We start from the raw sequence: 24,503 nt of genomic DNA on the forward strand, positions 1-24,503 counted from the left end.
GCTAGCACATACAAGAATCTGGTCTGGGAACACCTCAGACAAAGTTTCTTTGGGGATCCCCCCAATCGAGCTTTCAGACTCAGAACGCTAACCATCAAATGACAGAGGACAGAAGTAGTCAATCAACCACCTCAGCTATATGTTGGCAATGAAAATACTGGGCAAACGGAGACGCTATGATGGACTATGTCAATCAGTGGATTCTCCAACAACCGCATCGTGCTTGGAGTGGAGAGAGTGGCAGCAATTCAGAACTGTTGAATTATCAGAACCACTTGAGCAAGACCCTCAGAACATGCCCCACATCCGGGACCTGGGGTGGGTGGGAGATTGGGTGGGGCTTCTCCCTTAAAATCTCCTTTTACATCAGATATATTAAGGAAACAATACAGAACTAATTGTCTTACCCATCTTCCTGTAGTGCTTGAACCTTTTTATGCTAATTATGTCAAGATTGTCAAAAATAATAAATTAATAAAAAAATTCTATGAAGGAAAACCATAAACAAGGATTAAAAAACAACAACAACAAAAAAACCAAGCACGTCTGTGCTTGCATGGGTTGTTACTGAGAGGAGGGGTGCTGGCACCTGCTGTGCCTGGTTATGCCTTGAGGAGGCAATGCTGGATGTAAATCTCCTGTCCAGTGAGCTCTGCCATGCTGCCTGTCCAGGACAGGAGTATCCCTGTGAGTCAGGGGGCTAGAGGGCATTCTAAGAAGATGAGTTTGAGTGACTGTTGGTAAGGCTTATGGATTTGCTTATGTGTGAGGGAAGATGAAGCAACATTGAGAACCTGCATAGTTGTACATTGGTGAGCATTCTTGAAACTACAGGCTTGTCCAGTTTGAAGGGATGGCTCTTGAGCCTGTAAGTAGGAGCTGCCCCGTCCTACAAGTGCATCAGGCTCACCCGTAATTGCTTCACCAGCAGAGTGGCTCTTGGGGAAGGAACACGTGAAGCCCAGAACAAGCCTCTTCTGGCAGTGTTGCTTCCTCTGGGAGGTGTAATTAGCAGGTGGCTGCCAGCCGCCTGCTCCTGCAATTTCTGAGCTGCCCTCACTAGCACAATGGCAGCTGGTGCTTCTCTCATCTCAGCTTCTGGTCATCTGTGCAAGTCTGATTCCTAGCAGCTGACTCCCCGGCTGTAGTGTAGGAAGGGGCTGCTGGCAGCGATTTCTGTGAATTGAGAGTAGGAATTCATGTCTCATCAGGAATTCCCTCTGCAGAGGCCAGTGCATATTTTGGCCATGGCGCCGTATGGCACACACAGCCACTGCCCACAGCTCTGGTGCGCATGGTCTCCTGGAGGGACAGTATGTCCTGGCCTTGCTGGCGGCACTTGGCGTTGAGGGATTTCGGGCCATGTGGTGGTGGAGGTGCTCGTCTCAATCTCAGGCCGCTGCTCTAGAGTAAACCCCTCCTGCTGCTGGCAGTGGTTCTCAGTGGCAAGGCTGCCTCTAGGGTGTTCGCCGAGACTGCAGTCTTAGTGGCCAAGTGAAGGGAGGCTTAGAGTGGAGTCAAGGGTGCTGCTAAACATGCTGCAGAGCCCGGGCTGGGCCCACAGCTGGGAGGTGTCTGGGCTAAGGGCCGTGGGGCTGAGGTTGGAAAGTCTTGTGCTGGCTGTCAAAGACGGCTCCTGCTTTTGCTTGAGTTAAGCTCACCGTGTCTTTGTAAGGGAGAAAGCATAATTGCCTCTGTTTTACAGACCTGGTTGCTGGCTGCTTCCCTTGCCTCTTACCCTGCCCCCTGATCCATGCTCCTTTCCCCATGTTGTAGCTGCATCTCCCTTCCTTCAGCACCATAGGTGGAGTGTGGAGCTGGCAGCAAATTGAAGGGGGCCTTGAGTCCATGCTTGCGTCTATCCCAGGCAGGCTGGTGCTCCATGGTCTCAGCAGCAAAGTCTCTCAGGGCTTGCCAGGCAGAGAGCTTCTGGCACACTGGTTTTAATCTCTGGAGAGACCCAGGCAGCCAGGTGGTCCAGTCAGTGTTCTCTGTGCATCTGTGTCTGCTAATCCCAGGAGGGCCCACAAAGAGGGCCTGTTTGGCTGTTGGCCTTTTTCTTTCCCCTTCATCATCCTCTTTGGAAGCAGAAAGGCAGCCTCCCTGTGTTACATTACTAGATGTTTCGGGCTGTGATGTGTCTCTGTTAATGGTCACCCACTCTAAGATAACCTGTACATAGCTGGTGCGACCTGAGGGTCCAGCTATGTGGGATGCAGCTCGTATGGTGACTTCTTAAATGGTGCGACCAGCAGGTTCTCTCTGATCTGGCTGGGGCTAGAGGACTCCACTTCTGGTGACACATGTCAAGCTGGGGGCTAAAGGCATTGCTGTGTGGGTGGTGGTGTTCCTTCCATCCCCATGGGATTACTAGGAGGTCAACATCATCACTGAGAGCCCTACAAGGTCGTCTGGTCCTCCCATTCAGGTCACCCACATGTAATATGGCCTGGGAAATGGAGAGCCCTGCTGGCTGTGCTGTCCCTGGGAGTCAGCAGCTGTAGGGACTCTGGGGACTGACACGAGAAGCCATTGATTCATGTCCTGGACCTCGGTGAGCGATTATTTCCCACCCGCTATGTAGGGGGCTGCGACCAGTGAGGAGGTACGGGCTGAGATGCCAGGCACCATGTGCTGCTCCATGCCCAGGCTGTGGAGGCATGGGTTGAGATGCCAGGCACTGTGTGCAGCTCCATGCTTAGGCCGATGGAAGTGCAGGATGGTCCTGGATGTGGTTTTAGATAATCTGCAGAAGTGACAGATTTCACTGTACTGAGTTCATTTCCTGTAGTTTCAAGTAATAGGAAAAGTGAGGCAGAAATTCAGAATCACAGGCAGTGGATTTGAAGCAATGACTGAAGGATTTGATGGGGATTGGATAAAGAAAGTAAAAAAGATACGTGTTTGGGATAGTGAGGACACATAGATAACCAGATACATTAGATGTGGTCAGCTCAGTGTGACAGGAGTCAAAGGCAGTGGTGGGGTGAGGATGGTGGCAGCCAGCACAGAAGGGCTCGCTGAAGCCCAGTATGGCAGCTGCACACGCGTGTCTGGCTTCCAAGGAGTTGGCAGATCGGTAGGTGCATGTGTTAGTGACACAATGTGATTGCAGTGACGTAGGCTGTTACCTCAAGGATTGGAATTCTGACACAGAAATAAATAATTGGGCTGTGGTGCCCAGAGCCAAACAGGGGACCTTGGATAAAGGGAAGGGCCTGAGAAGAGGATGAGAGAGCTGGGGATGGCATCCAGCAGTGGTTGAGGCAGTTGGAGGGGGGTCATGCCTGCAGTGCCTGTCCCAGGGCACCCTGGATGAGGGAAGGGCCTGAGGAGAGGGATGGCGTCCAGCAGTGGTTGAGGCAGGGGGTGGGTCATGCCCGCAGTGCTTGTCCCAGGGCACCCTGGATGCGGGAAGGGCCTGAGGAGAGGGATGGCATCCAACAGGTGAGGTGGGGAAAGGGGATTGCACTTGTTCATGACTGAAGAACAGTGTCATAAAGATGTTGATTCTCTCCCAAATCTGTAAATTCCACTAAGAACCCCATGGGGGGTTTCTGAAGGCTCTTGTTTGATAAGCTAATCCTGTAATTTATGTGAGGGAATGAAGGACCAAGAATGGCCAAGGTATTTTTAAAAGAAGATTGGAGAGATTTGCCCCAGTCAACAGAAGACTTGTTACTGAGTTACAGTTCCTGAGACTGTGGAGGGTGTGCAGGCCAGCTGTGGCCCAGCTGCTTTTTTAGCACTCAGAGGAGGATGGGTGGGTGCTGGCACACACACGCATGCACACACTTGCTTTCACGCACATGTACACTTGCTCACACAAATGTTCTCACATGCAAAAACACGTGCACACACACAGGCTTACACATAGACATGCACCCACATATGCTCATACATGATAACACAATGCTTGCAAACAGGCTCACACACATGCACCCTCACACGCTAAAACACATACAGACACACTCACACATGCTCTCACATGCTAACACACATGCTCACACACACCAGGCTCACACATAGACATGCACCCACACATGTTCTTACATGCTATCGCACATGCTCGCACACACGAGGCTCACACACACATAGGCTGACTGTGCCTCGTCTGCTCTGTCAAAACTGCAACATTAAGAGCAGAGTGATGCCCTTGCCATACAATGGTCACAGAAGGGATTGGAACTGGTTGAAGTCTTGGAGTGGGTCTTGTTTCTGACACCTGTTTTTATTCTAATGCAGTTGTAAGTATGCAGGAAGCTATGACAACAGCTGAGCATTCTCCTTCTCTGAAAGGGAGAGTGGATTGAGAGGGGTGCAGGACCAGGGAGGAGTGGTAGCAGAGTTGGCAAAGTGAGCAGCTTACCCTTGTCTGAGCCTGTGGCCTCCCGTTACTCTGACCAGTTGTCATGCCCCAGTGTTGCCAGAAAGAAGTTAGAAATGAAAGTATCTTACATGTGAAATCTCTCAGGCTTTAAATGTCAACATCTAAGTAGGGAAAAAATGCATGTCATTTGTGCTTAAAAAGAGAAGTCAAGTCATATCCTTGGCCACACACGGCCTGTGGGTCAGGTAGGCTCAGGAGATGGGGCTACAGGGATAGTCATGGCCATGTCCCAGGGGCTGTGGGGACTCACTCCATGGTGGCCGCCACCCTGAGAGCTTGGTGCCTCCCCAGGGTGGACCCTGAGGCAGGAGGAGCCGGCTTGCTCTGGAGCCCTTTTCTGTCTTTTTGGTTTAGGCTCTGGCCCCAGGATGACAGCAGTGGGGAGAGAGATGGGGTACCCCATTCCCAGCCTGGTCTTAAGGAGAATGAGCCGGGTAATGAGCTCAGCCATTCATGGTATCTGGGATGGAAATGTGGCACAGGCATGTCAGGGTTTGAAGCCTCTGCCTAGTTTTCCACGTTCTCCATGGAGGTGCTAGGCTCTCTGTTCCACGTTCTCCGTGGAGGTGTTGGGCTCTCCGTGTTCTACCTTTTCCGTGGAAGTGCTGGGCTCTTCATGTTCCATGTTCCCCCTGGAGGTGCTGGGCTCTCTGTGTTCCACATTCTCCGTGGAGGTGCTGGGCTCTCCGTGTTCCATGTTCTCCGTGGAAGTGCTGGGCTCTTCATGTTCCATGTCCCCCCTGGAGGTGCTGGGCTCTCTGTGTTCCACATTCTCCGTGGAGGTGCTGGGCTCTCCATGTTCTATGTTCTCCGTGGAGGTGCTGGGCTCTCCATGTTCTATGTTCTCCGTGGAGGTGCTGGGCTCTCCGTGTTCCACATTCTCCGTGGAGGTGCTGGGCTCTCCATGTTCCATGTTCTCCGTGGAGGTGCTGGGCTCTCCGTGTTCCACATTCTCCGTGGAGGTGCTGAGCTCTCCATGTTCCATGTTCTCCGTGGAGGTGCTGAGCTCTCCATGTTCCATGTTCTCTGTGGAGGTGCTGGGCTCTCCATGTTCTATGTTCTCCGTGGAGGTGCTGGGCTCTCCATGTTCTATGTTCTCCGTGGAGGTGCTGGGCTATCCGTGCTCCATGTTCTCCATGGAGATGCTGAGCTCTCCCAGGTGTGGATTGTGGATAGTGTTCACATGAATGGCTGCCATCTGTGTGGGCTCCTGTGGCTGAGATCGCTTTGTCCTGTGAACGTGGTGTGGGCTCCCAGAGGCAGCACCCAGGAGATGTGGTCAGGCTGTAGACAGAATTGGGATTCTGGGGAGGCTCCTGCCTGTCTCAGACTGGGATTTAGGGAAGCTGCTGCTGCTGGGGAGAGGAGTTTTGGGCCTGGGCCAGGGCACATCAAGGGCGCTGGCTTTCGACCATCCATCTGGAATGTGCTCCTGCTGCAGTGTCCACCATCCCACTCTGGGCGTGCAGCCCTGGAGCCACCCCACATCCTGACCCTGGCTCCTGGCACAGGGGGTCCAGGGCCCCTGCCCAGATGGACCTGGGCAGCCAGGGCCATTGGCTGTGTTTAGGAGTTTCTGTTCCCATTGTCGGTTGAGTGAGCAGCGTAAGCCTGGCAGCGAGTTTGGTGGGAACATGGGATCCAGGCTGCACACTGCTAGGGGCCTCCTCTGCTTCTCATGTCTGTCTGTAGCTTGGAAAAGATGCCACCCACAGCTCTCACCCCTGTGCCAGTGGCGGTCAGTGAAGCCCTTGTGTCCTTGCACCAGGACCCCACACAGAGCACAAGGCCCAGGCAGGGGCAGCCCTAGTGTCAGTCACAGTGACATGGGGACCTGTGTGGGCAGGGAAGGTGATGTGGGGGACCTGGTGTTTGGCCTCATGCTGAAGCCACATCAGAGCAATATCCTAGCGATAGCTGATGGCAGAGCACGTGTGGACAAGAATGGGGATGTGGGGGCCAAGGCAGAGGAAGAGATTGTGGGCGGGGGTGGGGTGCCAGGCCCTGGTGATGGAGGCTCTAACCAGGCAGAGGAGGGGATAGTGTGGGTCTTTCAAGGAAATCGGACCTGTTGGAAGGACTGGGCCTCTGGTGTGCACAGCCTGGGTAGCAGCCTGCTCGGAAAAGCTGGCTGCAGGCTCCCCTCAGTGCAGCCCTCTGAGGTGCCCTGCCACTCCCCGCAGCTTAGGACTCCAGCCCTGGGGAAGGGGATGCCAGCACCTCTGGCTACTTCTCAGGATACCTGTGCCCTGAGCTTTGCCTTCCCAGTTAGCCCCCTCCCCATTTCCCTGCTGCTCAGGAGGTGTGAGAACAAGGGCAGAGAGGGGCTGGAGAGGAGCCTTCTGTGCTGCTGACAATGTCTACCCGGAGAGACTTCCAACTCCCCTGGGACAAGGCTCCTGTTCACAGAGGCAGCCCCAGGGACCTTGGCTAGGCCCCAGGAGGGCTAGTGTGTCCTTTCATGACTCCATGACAACTATGTGGCCACCAGAGGAGGCTTCCTGCTCAGGAGCCTGGCGACCTCTGCCATGCTCCAGGGCACCCGTGGCTTTTGTTCTTCCATGCCTTACACCCTGACATGGGCAATGATAGGTTAAAAGAGCAGCCTACTCTGTTGAACAAACTGGTATTCTGTGGGACATAAGCCAGGAAGAGGGTCCCGGGTCCTGAGGCCTAGCTCCCAGCTCACCAGCATCAACCTCCTTGCCCAGAGGGTCTCATACTGGCAGTGCTGGGCATGTGGCTGGATCCAATAGGGGTGGGCCACCTCTGGGCTATGGGGAGCCATTCTTTCCTGGTCCCAACTTGTCCAGGGCAATGGCCGCTGTGGCTACCCAGAGGATGGTGGTTCTAGACTTTGTGCTGAGGCAGGTTGGGTGCCCTGCAGGAGAGTGGTGGGAGTAGCAGCCGGGCACCTGACCTCTGTCCTGGCATCCTGCACTTAAGAACAGTGTGCCCGGTGTGTCTGCACTTGGGGTCAATGCTGGCCATTAACTGCCCATGTCTGCCTCTTCTGCCAGGGGTGTTTTCAAACATAGACAATCATGGGATGTTAAGCTTGAAGGACACTAGAGACCACCTAGTCCCCTCCGCCCACTACCCGTATGACGAGCCCGAGGTCCACAGTGGGGATGTGTCTTACCCCAGCTCACATGGTGAGTCGCCCTGCTTCGACGTCTCTGTGCTCAGTAAAGACCCCTCCCCCTGCTAGCTCTACCTCCATGTATGTGCAGGGCCAGGGCTTGGGGACCAGCCTTAGGTGTCTTCCAGCAATGAAGCTTCAGAGGGCCTAGTGAAGACCACAGGCAGGACAGGGAGGAACCACAATGCCCCCCAGCTTCTCCCAGGCCTCCAGGCTGGGTCTTCCTCTGCCTTCCCCTCAGGTCACCTCTGGGGTCAGCATGGGAAGCAGTTGGAATTGCCCTGATGCTGATCTCCCAGAACACACAGCATCCTGGCAGGGAGGCTCCGTCTCAATGCACCAACATGCCAGCCCAGCCTTGCTTGGACCTCAGTTGGCCTGGGCAGGAGGGGCAAGTCTCAGTGCCCTAGATTCTGTCTTGGTGCCTTCCCCAAGCATGCCAGGGCCAAGCAGTGTCCTCTACAGGCTGAACAGAGAGTCACAAGGGAGTGGACTGGGTGGTTTACACACACATATCATGCTTATAGTGTCAACATGTACACACACATACACAGTGCTAATGTGTGTGTGTGAGTGCACCTGTACACACAGCACACACAGATACAGTGCACACACAATGCTAGCATGCATTCATGCAAATGCACATTCACACACAGACATACACACAGTGCACACACAGTGCTAACGTGTGTCAGTGCACATTCACACAGACACACACAGTGCTAATGTGTGTCAGTGCACATTCACACAGACACACACAGTGCTAACGTGTGTCAGTGCAATTCACAGATACACACAGTGCTAACGTGTGTCAGTGCACGTTCACACAGATACACAGTGCTAACGTGTGTCAGTGCAATTCACAGACACACACAGTGCTAACGTGTGTCAGTGCACATTCACAGACACACAGTGCTAACCTGTGTAAGTGCACATTCACAGACAGATACACACAGTGCTAACGTGTGTCAGTGCACATTCACACACAGATACAGTGCACAGTGCTAACGTGTGTCAGTGCACATTCACACAGACACACAGTGCTAACGTGTGTCAGTGCACATTCACACAGACACACAGTGCTAACGTGTGTCAGTGCACATTCACACAATGCACACACAGTGCTAATGTGTGTCAGTGAAATTCACAGATACACACAGTGCTAACGTGTGTCAGTGCACATTCACACACAGACACACAGTGCTAACGTGTGTCAGTGCACATTCACACAGACACACACAGTGCTAACGTGTGTCAGTGCACATTCACACACAGACACACACAGTGCTAACGTGTGTCAGTGCACATTCACACAGACACACACAGTGCTAACGTGTGTCAGTGCACATTCACACACAGTGCTAACGTGTGTCAGTGCACATTCACACAGACACACACAGTGCTAATGTGTGTCAGTGCACATTCACAGACACACACAGTGCTAACGTGTGTCAGTGCACATTCACACAGACACACACAGTGCTAACGTGTGTCAGTGCACATTCACAGACAGATACACATAGTGCTAACGTGTATCAGTGCACATTCACACAGACACACAGTGCTAATGTGTGTCAGTGCACATTCACACAGACACACAGTGCTAGTGTGTGTCAGTGCACATTCACACAGATACACAGTGCTAACGTGTGTCAGTGCACATTCACAGACACACACAGTGCTAATGTGTGTCAGTGCACATTCACAGACACACACAGTGCTAACGTGTGTCAGTGCACATTCAGAGACAGATACACACAGTGCTAACGTGTGTCAGTGCACATTCACACACAATGCACACACAGTGCTAACATGTGTCAGTGCACATTCACACAGACACACAGTGCTAACGTGTGTCAGTGCACATTCACAGACACACACAGTGCTAACGTGTGTCAGTGCACATTCACAGACACACAGTGCTAACGTGTGTCAGTGCACATTCACAGACACACACAGTGCTAACGTGTGTCAGTGCACATTCACAGACAGATACACACAGTGCTAACGTGTGTCAGTGCACATTCACACAGACACACAGTGCTAATGTGTGTCAGTGCACATTCACACAGACACACAGTGCTAGTGTGTGTCAGTGCACATTCACAGACACACACAGTGCTAACGTGTGTCAGTGCACATTCACACAGACACACAGTGCTAATGTGTGTCAGTGCACATTCACAGACACACACAGTGCTAATGTGTGTCAGTGCACATTCACACACAGATACAGTGCACACAGTGCTAGCATGCATCCGTGCAAATGCACATTCACACACAGACACACAGTACTAACGTGTGTGTGAGTGCACCTGCACACAGACATACACACAGTGCTAACGTGTGTCAGTGCACATTCACACACAGACACACACAGTGCTAACGTGTGTCAGTGCACATTCACACAGACACACACAGTGCTAACGTGTGTCAGTGCACATTCACACACAGACACACAGTACTAACGTGTGTCAGTGCACATTCACACACAGACACACAGTGCTAACGTGTGTGTGAGTGCACCTGCACACAGACACACACAGTGCTAACGTGTGTCAGTGCACATTCACACACACACACAGTGCTAATGTGTGTCAGTGCACATTCACACAGACACACACAGTGCTAACGTGTGTCAGTGCACATTCACACACAGCCACGCAGTGCTAATGTGTGTCAGTGCACATTCACACAGACACACACAGTGCTAATGTGTGTCAGTGCACGTTCACACACAGACACACAGTACTAACGTGTGTCAGTGCACATTCACACACAGACACACAGTGCTAACGTGTGTCAGTGCACATTCACACAGACACACACAGTGCTAATGTGTGTCAGTGCACATTCACAGACAGATACACATAGTGCTAACGTGTGTCAGTGCACATTCACACACAGACACACAGTGCTAACGTGTGTGTGAGTGCACCTGCACACAGACATACACACAGTGCTAACATGTGTCAATGCACATTCACACACACACAGTGCTAATGTGTGTCAGTGCACATTCACAGACACACACAGTGCTAATGTGTGTCAGTGCACATTCACACAGACACACAGTGCTAATGTGTGTCAGTGCACATTCACACAATGCACACACAGTGCTAACGTGTGTCAGTGCACATTCACACAGACACACACAGTGCTAATGTGTGTCAGTGCACATTCACAGACACACACAGTGCTAACGTGTGTCAGTGCACATTCACAGACACACACAGTGCTAACGTGTGTCAGTGCACATTCACACACAAACACACACAGTGCTAACGTGTGTCAGTGCACATTCACAGACATACACAGTGCTAACGTGTGTCAGTGCACATTCACACACAATGCACACACAGTGCTAACATGTGTCAGTGCACATTCACACAGACACACAGTGCTAACGTGTGTCAGTGCACATTCACACACAGATACAGTGCACACAGTGCTAGCATGCATCCGTGCAAATGCACATTCACACACAGACACACAGTACTAACGTGTGTGTGAGTGCACCTGCACACAGACATACACACAGTGCTAACATGTGTCAATGCACATTCACACACAGTGCACACAGCACATGCAGGGCAAAGTGTGTGCAGAGAGACAGATTCACACATGCATGCACACAGACCCACATAATAAATATAATACAGAGCACACACAAAATGCAACATGTACATCCAGCACACCTTCATGTGCACACACATGCATGCAAAAATGAGCATCCTACAGATGCACACATGCACACATGCATATGGAAAAACACAGCAGACATAATACTCTACAATGCAGCAGATGCATCGTGCATAGAGCATGACACACAACAATACTACGTGTACAATACAAATGTGCACGTAGACACATGCATGCATACATTCACATATATGAACAGAGAGCAATACTGCACTGTGCCATCTGGTATGCATGCACACACAGACATGCAACACACATGCATATAACACAGCAGACATGCATCCTACAGGAGCACACATGCACACATGCACATAGTGAAGTACATACATGCATACACAATACTCATACTTCAGCATGTGTCCTCACAGAAACATATGTTCATACATGGTGTAGCACAACATAGATGCAGGTGTATGCATGGCGCAGGGTTGTATGCACAGGTACACATAGGACCAAACACACACTGCATGCATACACCCATGATACATCATGAGCATCCTAAGGAGAAACAGATGCATGCCCAGTGACATGAACACACTGCATGCATACACCCATGATACAGCATGAGCATCCTAAGGAGAAACAGATGCACACCCAGTGGCATGAACACACTGCATGCATACACACACCCATGATGCAATGTGAACATTCTATAGGAACACAGATATACATCCAGTGACACCCACACACCGCATGAACTCAAGCACACATCAGAGACATACGAAGCAAACATCAACATCCCCTGGCACACATTTAAGCACACGGTACATGTGAACATACATACACAGGTGCCCAGTGTGCACACCTTGCAGTCATAAACCTACAGTGCACAAAGGAGTGTGCAGTAACACTCTGTAAACATGTGCAGTCTGTTCTCTCTGGAGCTTTGGAGATTCTCTCTGCTACTTGTGGCCACAGGACAGTAGGACAGTCCACATGAGGGAAGCATCAGCTCTCCTGTGAGGTGTGGGGTTGGTGAAGCCAGGTCAGCATCCCTCCTGTGAGGAGTGGGGATGGGGAGTGGAGCAGGTCAACGCCTTCTCATGGCTCCTGCTGAGAGGTGCAGCAGAAGGCCTTGTAGGCTGGAGGGATGTGGAGTGTCCCTGGGCTCAGCTGTGGTCGTGATGAGAGGGTTTAGCTCCCAGTGTGTGGGTGCCCCGTACCCTTGAGAAACGTGAGGGAAACCCCCTCCCCAGATAGACCTCTCAGTTCCAGTCCCAGACCTGTGCCAATGGGGCCCCGGTCTCTTTTACCTGTCCCCTGGGGCTCAGCGTGGGTCCTGCTCTAGGCTCTGGCCACACAGGTCCAGTGACCCCGCCCCTTCCCACTGACAGGCAGGCTTTGCATGTCCAGTCTGTGTCTGTGTCCGTGTCCTTCCCCTTGAGCCCCTTTCTGTTTCCCCTCCTCGTTTAGTTCTTGGGATTTTGGTTTTACTTTGTTTTGTTTTTTTTTCTGTTTTTCTGTTTTTTTTTCTTTTTGTTTTTTGTAGGTTTCAGAGAAATTATGTTGAACCCAATAAGCCTTCCCGGACATCCGAAGCCTCTTAACCGTGGCCTCTGTGCTGAGGGTGTCAGTGTTTATTTCAGCCAAGGACGCCATGGCTTTTAGACTCTCGCTGAGCCTCCTTGCCCTGCTGCCAGCTGGGTAGGACAGGCCCTCAGGGAGGCTGTGGGCCGCTGGTGCCCAGAGCAGCACGCAGGGCCACCTTGGTCACCACCATGCTCCCACTGGCCGGCCTGCGCACAGCTCCTGCCACGTCTCTAGAGCCAATAAAGAGAGTTCAAACCCTGTGCGCCGGGAGCCATCCTTTCCACACACTAGCTGCCCTCGCTTTCTGAACCACCCACTGCCATGAGAGAGCCTGCCAAGCCCAGCCGTGCCGCAGCCTCTCTTCCCTTCGGCTTGGATGCATGGGGTCTCATGGCTCGCCCGGGAGGACAGTTCGTCGCCCTGCAGCCTGCAGGGAAGAGTCATGGAGAACACAGCACGAAGGTGGAGACGGCGCGGTCGGAGGAGGGCTTGGAAGGCAGCGTGGATGCCTTCACTTGGTGGTCATGGGTGTGTGCGTAGACCAGGCTGTGCCGACCGCCTCTTCCCTCTGGAATGGTTTGCTGGCCATGTGATTAGAACACTTCTGGGAAACAGACTGAGCCCTGGACTTGCAGTCCTGCTCACTGCTGCTACCAAGGCCTTGCCAGCCACCAAGGAGCACAGAGGGCCCTGGGCACTGGGTCCTCCCCAAGGAGTGGCCCAGGATAGGCTCTCCCCACGTCCACTCCATTTTGTCCCTGAGAGTCCAAGAGCCTGGTGGAGTTGTCATTTCAAGGTCAAGATGGACTGAGGGGAAGAGCCATGGAGCTTGGTCACCCCAACCCCTGCCTGCCTCTGGCTGAGCTGCTTCCTGTGTTGGTCTTGCACATGTCCTTCTGTGGCCAGCTGCTCCCCAGAGGGAAGTTGGTCCTGTATCTAGCCTGACCGCTGGGGAGAGGCAGAGGACGGCAGATGTGCAGGGCTCCAGACTCCGTTTCCTGGCACAAGGCTGGATGACCTCTGGAGTGGGCCAGCCTCCCGTGGTCTGCTGGGAGGTCAGCCCCAGCTGACTGGCTGTGACTGGGGCAGGGGCTCCCACAGGTGCTCTTGGGGCACAACGGTGGAGGCTTGGGGTGGGGTTGGTCAGTGGGATGAGCCTGGGCCTCTGCCGAGTTTTGTGGGGAGTCAGGGTCTCAGGGCAGTTGGCCTTCTGGTCCTGTCTCAGTGGGGTCTTTACACAGGCAGTGCAGTGTTGGTCAGTGTCTGGAGGAGCTCCCAGGCTCCTGAATCCTGGAGTGTTGCCACCAGTGCCACGGGAGTGTTGCCACACAGTGCCACTGTGTGCCCCTCGTCCTGCCTCATCCTGGCCTGGGACCCCCTGGGCGGCTGTGGTTTGTACCTCATTTCTAGCCTTTTTGGCTCCGCCCACAGGCACCCTTCCCTCTGCTGTCTCTTCACCTCGTGCTGTGGGCCTTGTGTTTCCACAGGGACATGTAGGAGTGTCCGTGTATAGTTTCTTAATAAAACTTTATTTTCTAATGAGGTGACTGATGAGGCCTCTCATTGGGAGGATTTCAGAGAATACTGAATACAGATATGGCCACTGCCTTTTCCCCTGTCTCAGACTGCTGGGCTGGACCACAGCTGGGCCCAGATAGACGAGCACGCCCTGCCTTGCTGGGTGGGCATCAGTGTGATACACAGGAGCAGGGTGCAGACAGTGGTGGGTCCCGAGGCCCCAGAGGCCAAGCTGTTTGGTTGTCTGAGTGGCCATGGCTTGTGGAGACGTTTTCTTTGGAACTGATGGGCAAGGAAGTCCAGAGATGTGGGTCCTTCATCTTTGTGCATCGTAAGCCATGGGAGCCCTACTTGAGGGAAGGTCTAGAACATGTGACCTCACTAAAGAACCATGGTTGTGGCTTGCTGGTGACACACATGCTTAGATGGGCTCCTCAGGTCTGTCAGCCGATCCCCCCCACCTGAGTCCCCCATCTGTGTCACCTAAGCCTGCCTTTGGGAGAGGTCCAGTGACAGGCTCCAGGTGGCAGATGGGGTGTACTGGACAATGGGCTAGGGAAAGGCTTTGAGTGGGTCATGGTCCTTGTGGGCCTTTCCAGGCCTGGCTGCTCTGGTCTGTTCAGGAGTGAAAGTAGCATAGGTGCCTCGAGGAGTTGATAGGGAGCTGTATGGGCAAGGTCAGTGCTGGTCTGTTCCCCTATTTCATCTCCCACCCAGAGGGGGGCTCCCAACCTTGAGAGTGCACTGAGTGGGGGTGTCCAATTCTGCTCCTTTCTGCTGGGTGATGCTGGGGGATTGGACCAGCCTTGGAACTGGAGCTGGGGGGTTTCCTAGGGGACATTTGTATTTGCTTCAGGAGAGATTGGGGATTTGCTTTGGTTGCTTTTGATGCATGAGGGAGCCAGTGATGGGTCGACCAGGCCCCCAAGAAGTGGGCAGATGGGGGTGCTCTTGGGCATGGCAGGACACAAGGGAAGTGTGGACTCGTAGGCCAGAGTCAAGGAGCTCTTGTCTAGTGGCTTCTGTTTGCTTCTGCACAATGGTGAGGCTTTTTGTGGTCCAGAGGACCTGGGCAGAGGGCCTGGGATGGCTGTGGCTGTTACCAGGGCAGGGTCTGGGGAGCACACGCAGGAGGACACAGCTGAGAATGGCCAGTGCAGCCTCCTCTCCAGGCCTCTGAGGCCCACCATTTGCAGCTCTGTGTCAGACCACCCAGCAGTTGCCTGGCTGGCTCCAGGGCAGCAGGACCAGCGCCAGGCAGCCATGCAGTGCTGACCGCACCAGGAAGAACACTCCCTACACTGTCCGCAGGGAGGGCCCTGGGCACCTGGCAGACAAGCAGCATCCTGACCTTGAGTCCGACGCTTCCCAGGCTTAAGGAAACCTTCTGGTCTCGTGTGACACATCTGAGACTCCTGGCAATGCAGTTCAACCCTTAGCCCACCTGCCCAGTGGCAGCTCTTTTAGGGTGGGGGTGAGCAAAGTTTCTGAGGCTCAGCTGCATGGTCATTGCACTGGCTCTCCTGAGGAGTCCTGGGAGGCTCTGTGCTTTTACTGGAGTCCACAGCATGGTCCAGGGCTGGTTGCTGGGCCCCTAGGAGAAGGGAGGAGCATGAGGGACAACCTCACCATGAAGGAGTGTGAGGGATGATCACGTCCAGCTCAGAGGAGGAGCGTGAGGATGACCATGTCCAGCTCAGAGGAGCGTGAGGGATGACCACGTCCAGCTCAGAGGAGGAGGAGGAGGGATGACCACGTCCAGCTCAGAGGAGGAGGAGGAGGGATGACCACGTCCAGCTCAGAGGAGGAGCGTGAGGATGACCACTTCCAGCTCAGAGGAGGAGGAGGAGGGATGACCACGTCCAGCTCAGAGGAGGAGCGTGAGGGATGACCACGTCCAGCTCAGAGGAGGAGCGTGAGGATGACCACGTCCAGCTCAGAGGAGGAGGAGGGATGACCACGTCCAGCTCAGAGGAGGAGCGTGAGGATGACCACGTCCAGCTCAGAGGAGGAGGAGGAGGGATGACCACGTCCAGCTCAGAGGAGGAGCGTGAGGATGACCACGTCCAGCTCAGAGGAGGAGGAGGAGGGATGACCACGTCCAGCTCAGAGGAGGAGCGTGAGGGATGACCACGTCCAGCTCAGAGGAGGAGGAGGGATGACCACGTCCAGCTCAGAGGAGGAGCGTGAGGATGACCACGTCCAGCTCAGAGGAGGAGGAGGGATGACCACGTCCAGCTCAGAGGAGGAGGAGGAGGGATGACCACGTCCAGCTCAGAGGAGGAGGAGGGATGACCACGTCCAGCTCAGAGGAGGAGGAGGGATGACCACGTCCAGCTCAGAGGAGGAGGAGGGATGACCACGTCCAGCTCAGAGGAGGAGGAGGAGGGATGACCACGTCCAGCTCAGAGGAGGAGGAGGAGGAAGAGGGATGACCACGTCCAGCTCAGAGGAGGAGGAGGAGGGATGACCACGTCCAGCTCAGAGGAGGAGCGTGAGGATGACCACGTCCAGCTCAGAGGAGGAGGAGGAGGGATGACCACGTCCAGCTCAGAGGAGGAGGAGGGATGACCACGTCCAGCTCAGAGGAGGAGGAGGAGGAGGGATGACCACGTCCAGCACAGAGGAGGAGCGTGAGGGATGACCACGTCCAGCTCAGAGGAGGAGCGTGAGGATGACCACGTCCAGCTCAGAGGAGGAGGAGGAGGGATGACCACGTCCAGCTCAGAGGAGGAGGAGGAGGGATGACCACATCCAGCTCAGAGGAGGAGGAGGGATGACCACGTCCAGCTCAGAGGAGGAGGAGGGATGACCACGTCCAGCTCAGAGGAGGAGCGTGAGGATGACCACATCCAGCTCAGAGGAGGAGGGATGACCACGTCCAGCTCAGAGGAGGAGGAGGGATGACCACGTCCAGCTCAGAGGAGGAGGAGGAGGGATGACCATGTCCAGCTCAGAGGAGGAGCGTGAGGATGACCACGTCCAGCTCAGAGGAGGAGGAGGAGGGATGACCATGTCCAGCTCAGAGGAGGAGGAGGAGGGATGACCACGTCCAGCTCAGAGGAGGAGCGTGAGGGATGACCACGTCCAGCTCAGAGGAGGAGCGTGAGGATGACCACGTCCAGCTCAGAGGAGGAGGGATGACCACGTCCAGCTCAGAGGAGGAGGGATGACCACGTCCAGCTCAGAGGAGGAGCAGGAGGGATGACCACGTCCAGCTCAGAGGAGGAGGAGGAGGGATGACCACGTCCAGCTCAGAGGAGGAGCGTGAGGATGACCACTTCCAGCTCAGAGGAGGAGCATGAGGGATGACCACGTCCAGCTCAGAGGAGGAGCGTGAGGGATGACCACGTCCAGCTCAGAGGAGGAGGAGGAGGGATGACCACGTCCAGCTCAGAGGAGGAGCGTGAGGATGACCACTTCCAGCTCAGAGGAGGAGGAGGAGGGATGACCACGTCCAGCTCAGAGGAGGAGCGTGAGGGATGACCACGTCCAGCTCAGAGGAGGAGGAGGAGGGATGACCACGTCCAGCTCAGAGGAGGAGCGTGAGGATGACCACTTCCAGCTCAGAGGAGGAGGAGGAGGGATGACCACGTCCAGCTCAGAGGAGGAGCGTGAGGGATGACCACGTCCAGCTCAGAGGAGGAGTGTGAGGATGACCACGTCCAGCTCAGAGGAGGAGGAGGAGGGATGACCACGTCCAGCTCAGAGGAGGAGCGTGAGGGATGACCACATCCAGCTCAGAGGAGGAGTGTGAGGATGACCACGTCCAGCTCAGAGGAGGAGGAGGGATGACCACGTCCAGCTCAGAGGAGGAGGAGGGATGACCACGTCCAGCTCAGAGGAGGAGGAGGAGGGATGACCACGTCCAGCTCAGAGGAGGAGGAGCGTGAGGGATGACCACATCCAGCTCAGAGGAGGAGGAGGGATGACCACGTCCAGCTCAGAGGAGGAGGAGGGATGACCACGTCCAGCTCAGAGGAGGAGGAGGGATGACCACGTCCAGCTCAGAGGAGGAGGAGGGATGATCACGTCCAGCTCAGAGGAAGAGCGTGAGGGATGACCACGTCCAGCTCAGAGGAGGAGCGTGAGGATGACCACGTCCAGCTCAGAGGAGGAGGAGGAGGAGGGATGACCACGTCCAGCTCAGAGGAGGAGCATGAGGGATGACCACGTCCAGCTCAGAGGAGGAGGAGGGATGACCACGTCCAGCTCAGAGGAGGAGGAGGAGGGATGACCACGTCCAGCTCAGAGGAGGAGGAGGAGGGATGACCACGTCCAGCTCAGAGGAGGAAGAGGGATGACCACGTCCAGCTCAGAGGAGGAGCGTGAGGATGACCACGTCCAGCTCAGAGGAGGAGGAGGAGGGATGACCACGTCCAGCTCAGAGGAGGAGGAGAAGGGATGACCACGTCCAGCTCAGAGGAGGAGCGTGAGGATGACCACGTCCAGCTCAGAGGAGGAGGAGGGATGACCACGTCCAGCTCAGAGGGGGAGGGATGACCACGTCCAGCTCAGAGGAGGAGGAGGGATGATCACGTCCAGCTCAGAGGAGGAGCGTGAGGGATGACCACGTCCAGCTCAGAGGAGGAGCGTGAGGGATGACCACGTCCAGCTCAGAGGAGGAGGAGGGATGACCACGTCCAGCTCAGAGGAGGAGGAGGAGGGATGACCACGTCCAGCTCAGAGGAGCGTGAGGATGACCACGTCCAGCTCAGAGGAGGCGGAGGGATGACCATGTCCAGCTCAGAGGAGGAGCGTGAGGGATGACCATGTCCAGCTCAGAGGAGGAGCGTGAGGGATGACCATGTCCAGCAGAGGAGTGTGAGGGATGACTGTGACCATTACAGGAAAATGTAGCGTTAGGCCAGCCACGTTTACCCACGGCTAACCCCTCCTAGAAAGATGCCATCACTCACCTGCTTATGTTGCACAGATGGAGCTGTAGGGCCAGGCTGACTTCAGGAGCTCTGGCCACTCTGCCGTCCACTAGCAGCCTGATTCTGCCTGGGAGGGCTGCAGTCCTGGGAGAGGGCAAAGGTCTCAGGGTCCTCAGGGCCCCTCAGTTCTTCCTGCCCTCTTCCAGCCCTAGGATCCCTGGTGCCTACAGAGTGGCTGTCCTGAGACTCAAGGCCCATCACCTGGTTCATCAATACCAGGAAGACTCCTGGTTGGCAACATGGCAGGCAGTTGGAGCTGGACTCCACCCTCCCCACCAGCCTGGAGATTCTGTCCACCCTGGGCTCAGTAGCTCCCATGGATGACAGGAGGGTAGTCTGTGCTGTCTGGCCCACCTTCACTGTGACCAAACCAGTGCCTCTGGAGGGGAACACCCCCAGGCTGGAGCTAGCCCCCCAGTTCACACACAGGCTTGTATGACAAGCAGCTGGGGAGGGGTTGACGCCGCAGGGCACTGCAAGTGCCAGCAAGGCAGAGCATATAGCAGTGGCACCTGGCTGCCTGGGACTCCTGGAGGAAGCTGACAATGCTGCCTGCACACATGGTGATTTAGCCTCTCACAACCATTTTTGTGGTGCCGATATGCCCATAACCCCACAGCCAGCGCCAGTCTTGAGCCAAGGGTCCTGAGGCCAATGACCTGGTGTGCTTCTTGGGGATGTCCTGCTGCAAGGGCAGGAGGGTGTCTCTGCAGGCTGGCAAGGGCCATAAAATAGTGAGAGAGTTAGGCTCATGAGTGGATTTAATCAAATTTGGAGGCAGAAAATTTGGAACCCAGGACCCACAAGGCCTCTTGCCTGCAGCCTCAGCTGAACCCCATGGAACCCCTTGCCTGTGGCCTCAGCTGAACCCCACGGGACCTCTTGCCTGTGGCCTCAGCTGAACCCCACGAGACCCCTCATCTTCAGCCTCAGCCAGATTCCATGAGGCCCCTCGTTTTCAACCTCAGCTGAACCCATGAGGCCCCCTCATCTTCAGTCTCAGTCAGACCCCACAAGGCCCCTCATCTTCAGCCTCAGCCAGACCCCACAAGGCACTTCGCCTGCTGCCTTGGATAAGCAGCTTCTGAGATGAAGACAGGACAGACTCTAACCCTGTGAACTGTTTGTCCCTTGCCAGAAGCCTCAGCACACCCTGCAGGAGCAGGACCATGCCAGGGAAGCCTGGAACCTCGCTGCTTGACCTCTGGGATGCAGACGAAGCACCAAGTCTGTTTCAGTGTGATCAGCCATCGACCGTGACAGATGTGCTGGGGGAGGGTGTACAGGAGCTGCTCTCGAGCCCCTTTTTGGCTGTGGAGCTTCTGAGAGCTCATCCCGAGTCTTTGGCTTTAGAGGGAGCAACACTCGGCACTGGCCAGGACGTAGTTGCTCTTGGCCACTGCTGGAGACAGCAGGGAGGCTCTGCAAAAAGTGCGTTCAGAGGACTATGTCCTGGGAGAATTTGGGTCTCTAGTCCGTGTCTCCAACTGGTGGGAGTCTCCACAGCAGCCACCATCACAGGCAGCGCCCAGCAGCTCTGAGCACAGGGCTGGCCTGAGTGCGACCCGTGCGGCCATGCGGTCAGTCTTCCAGGTCCATGGTGGGACCCATCCTCTGGTGAAGCCATGGTGATGCGTGAAGCAACAGAACCACGTCCTCCCACACAGGTGTTGGACTACAAGGCCCACGGGTACCCTGAGTCCCCTCAGCTGGGAAGACAGTTTGCCAGAGGGTCATGGTCAGGAGAGATGCCAGTGGCTGGCATCTCAGGGAGCAGACATCACGGCTGTGGGTACAGAAGAACGTGGACGGCACAGCACCTGCGAGTTCAGCAGGACGCTGGCCACCCCAGCACTGGGGCTCGTGCATCCCGGTCTAGGCAGAATCTGGGTAAGTCATCTGCTCACTGTCCCTGAGCAGCTGGCAGTACCCCGTGCCCCATCCCACGGCCCACAGCCACCGCTGCTTTATGAGAGCCCGCCTTTGGGTTCTTGGGGGGACATGCAAAGCATAGCTGCTGCCAGGGCCTGGGGAGGAGGCAGATGCTGGGGGGTGCAGGCCCTGCCTGTGCAGCTGGACAGGCCACACGGGAGTTGCAGGCAAGGCTTCCTGATTTTGATGTGGAGCGGGCAGCTCTGCCTGGCAAACAGTCTGAAATGTCAGAGAATAAATGTTAGGGCTGGAGGGGTCTTCTCCAGGGAGTTGCCCGCTGGCTAGGGAAGGAGGGAGGGACACAGCAGGCTCCCTCACATGAAGATTCCAACTCACTTTTGTGATATTTAAGAAAAAAGAGAACTCTGAATTATTTATAGGACAGAAAACAGAGGTGGGCTGTGGAGAGGGGCCCTTTCTGGTGGTCAGGTCTGTCTCCTGCTTGAGGCACCGGTCACTATCGCCCATCACCGATGTGGGTGGGGGAAGCAATTCCCGGCCAGGACCATGGCACAGAGCAGGGACCCTGGGGGTACTGCCATTGTGGACAGGGGCAACTTGCGGGTGACTCTGTGTGGCCAGGCCAGAGACTGTGGTCCTGCCTCCTGACAGGCCCTTAAAACTGCGTGTGATGCAGAGTGAGGTGTGGGAGACCCAAGCTGGCTGCCCTGGGCAGAGACCATGTCAGCTACACTGGACCTCTGCTCCTACCTTGACGACTTGAGTGTGATGGGAATGAACATGGTCCCTTCCCATCTTGGATTTGCTCAGTTCTTCCTTTGGGACGCTGCAGTGTCTGTTCAGGAGTAGAGCTCTTGGGGAGGGAGGCTGGCTTCCACAGGGAAGCAGGGGACTCTATGTAGCCCCCAGAATACCCCTGCCACAGGAGTCCAGGGGGACATAATTGTTACCCCTATTGCAGGTCCCTCTCAGCCTGAGGAGCAGGGCCTGCCTGAGCTGGGCCCTCAGCAGAACAGGCTGTGAGGGGGCAGCAGGTGCTGCTGGCTCTTGTTTCTCATGCAGCCGTCCTGGGGCTCTTCAAGTGATGATGGTGCTGGCCCCTTCTGCATGGAAGGGCTTCAAGGGGAAGGGTTGCCACTACCGCCCCATCCCCCGCCGGGATGGCTTTGTCCAGTTTGGACAGTTAGAGCTTCCCTCAATCCCACAAGCAGTAGTCCACTAAGATATTGTCAGTGCCCTGTCATCCTGGACAGCCATGTCTCCCCACTTCTCAGGCTCCCTGTCAGTTGCCAGGAGTCCCAGAGCCACAAGAGGTGGCCGTCCGAGGCCTGTGTCCACCCTGTTTCTAGACAACCTCTTCCTTCCCCGCAGGCCTGCACACCTCGGGACACGTGCAGGTCCCCTCACCCTGCTCTTTCAGGGGAGGACGCCATGGGTGTGTGCCTGCAGAGCCTTAGGGTTGGCTCAGGGACTGCTCTGGGAAATGGAATTACAGGATGATAGGGGTGTGCCACGGCTCACCGACCCAGGAGCCCTGGTAGAGGTAATAGCCAGTCTTACACTGTGGGGCATGGGCTTTGTCCTGGGACCTTCAGTTGTGGGATGGGCCTAATGCTCACAGCCTGCCTGGGCCAGTGCAGGAAGTGACAGGGAGGGTGGCTTAGGACCAGACTTGAACATCCCGTGTCTCCTGGGCCTCGGACGTTTGACCCCATTGCCATCCTTTCAGCCACTTGGGCCGCCTTGCCCGGGTGGACGTCTGTCCTGCAGGGCTGTGGGCCTGCCCTCTTGCAGTTGCCATGGAGACAATGGGCCAGGTCTCCATGGGTTGGTTGATGTTTACCTGGATCATGGAGTCCTGGGTGCTGTGGCTGGCTGTATGCAGGCAGAGGGCCCTGTACCCCCACAACTGTGGATACCTGGGAAGATGTCATCTGTGACAAAGGGGAAGACCCCAGAGACACCACATGACAGGCACTCCTCCCTCGAGTAGCTGTGTTTATGACTACAAAGGTGACTTATGACTGTGGGAGGCTTTGGGCATGAGGTCAGGGATCTCAGGGACACATAAAGTGCACCATCTGTCCGTCCCTCAGTGACAGCAGTGCCACATCTCAGTGTTCTGCCTGAGTCTGCATTGTTCCTCATTTGGCTAGTTAGCAGTGTGCACTTTATGGTCGTGTGCACAAGTCGCTATGTGGCTTTGTTTCTGTGGCTTCTGTTCGCAGTTGAAAATCTGTGTGAATGACACTTTCACTAAGCAAACACAAACATGTAACACAGGTGTGCACACATAGCTACACAAGAACACACGTGTCTACAGGTTCACAGGCGCTCCTCTGACAGCACACACTTGTGCCAGCACAGGCCCCACACGTGGAAGTTCCTCTGCAGAAAGCCCTTGGCATCAAGGGTCAGGCAGGGTGCCCCCTGGCAAGACAGACTTTGTCCAATGGTTGCCTGGGGCTGTAGTTGGGACTGGCTGGGCGCAGGGGAAAGGCAGGAGCCCTTAGGGTGGAATAAGCTGATGTCTGGATAGATTTCCTGGAGATTGTTGTGGTGAGCCTGAAAGTGGGTGAGCTTGTGGTATGCACATAAGGTAGCATTTGTGGTGTGTCACTGAATCATTACCTAAGTATTGCCGGTAGGCCCCCACCTGTCTATGGGGAGCCAGTGTTTCCTGAGCCACCCTGTTGCCACCATGCAGAGTGGTCACCTGGCCTGGGTTCCCAGTCTCCTGCATTCTGCACTGATGTCCTCACGTTACCCTTGTGTGCTAAGGAAGTGTGACAAATCTCACTGCAGCAGCTGCATGGAGATGGCTGGTGGCTCCATTCTGTGTCTTCCAGTGCAGTCACAGCACCCTTCCCACAGGAGGCACATCTGAGGACAGGCTCCCATGGCCCAGTAAACAGGTCCACTGTGTGATTTTGTTGATGTCTTCTTTGGCCCACTTGATAGTGAGACAGAGATCTTCCCCGCCCTGTTCACTCCCCAAATCCCTACTGGTGCTGGGTCAAGTGAAAATCAGGAGCTTCTTCCGGGTGTGTCCCGTGTGTGCAGGGGCCCAAGCACTCAGGCTCTCCTCTGCTATCCTCCCAGTGCATCCGCAGGGAGTGGGATGGGAAGCAGCCACAGGACTCTGTCCTAGCACTCTTAACATGGGAAGCTAGGGCCATGAGCAGTGGTTGAATCTGCTGCCACTTCTCTTTGGGTCGGCGGCCTTGTGGGATCACACACTGAGAGAGGCGTGACCAGAGCTAGAAGTGTCCAGCCAGTCTGTTGGCCTGAGCTGCAGGAGAGAGGTCAGCCTGATGGAGTGAAGTCACAGGAGCACCAGGGGAGGCAGGCATCTCCTGGAGACGTCACTCAAACTGAGGGCCACGCA

At 55.2% G+C, this 24,503-nt stretch overlaps 1 protein-coding gene across 6 annotated transcripts in view; it reads left to right on the top strand.

Annotated features, from left to right (window-relative positions):
- The window catches only part of NTRK3 (neurotrophic receptor tyrosine kinase 3), a 196,773-nt gene that overhangs the window by 149,051 nt on the left and 23,219 nt on the right, over nt 1–24,503 (top strand). For 2 of the 6 annotated variants that reach the window (XM_040969392.1, XM_040969393.1), the window contains 2 exons: nt 7,411–7,545; nt 12,724–13,024. The exons of the other annotated variants lie outside the window; for them this stretch is intronic. In XM_040969392.1, coding sequence (XP_040825326.1) covers nt 7,411–7,545; nt 12,724–12,842 — 254 coding nt within the window. In that variant the 3' untranslated portion in view covers nt 12,843–13,024. Of the gene's footprint in view, nt 1–7,410; nt 7,546–12,723; nt 13,025–24,503 lie in introns of those variants that run through there. 6 annotated transcript variants of the gene reach the window in all.

Source organism: Ochotona curzoniae, unplaced genomic scaffold (genome assembly GCF_017591425.1).
Source record: "Ochotona curzoniae isolate NIBS_2020 unplaced genomic scaffold, NIBS_Ocur_1.0 scaffold_4701, whole genome shotgun sequence".
NCBI lineage: Eukaryota > Metazoa > Chordata > Mammalia > Lagomorpha > Ochotonidae > Ochotona > Ochotona curzoniae.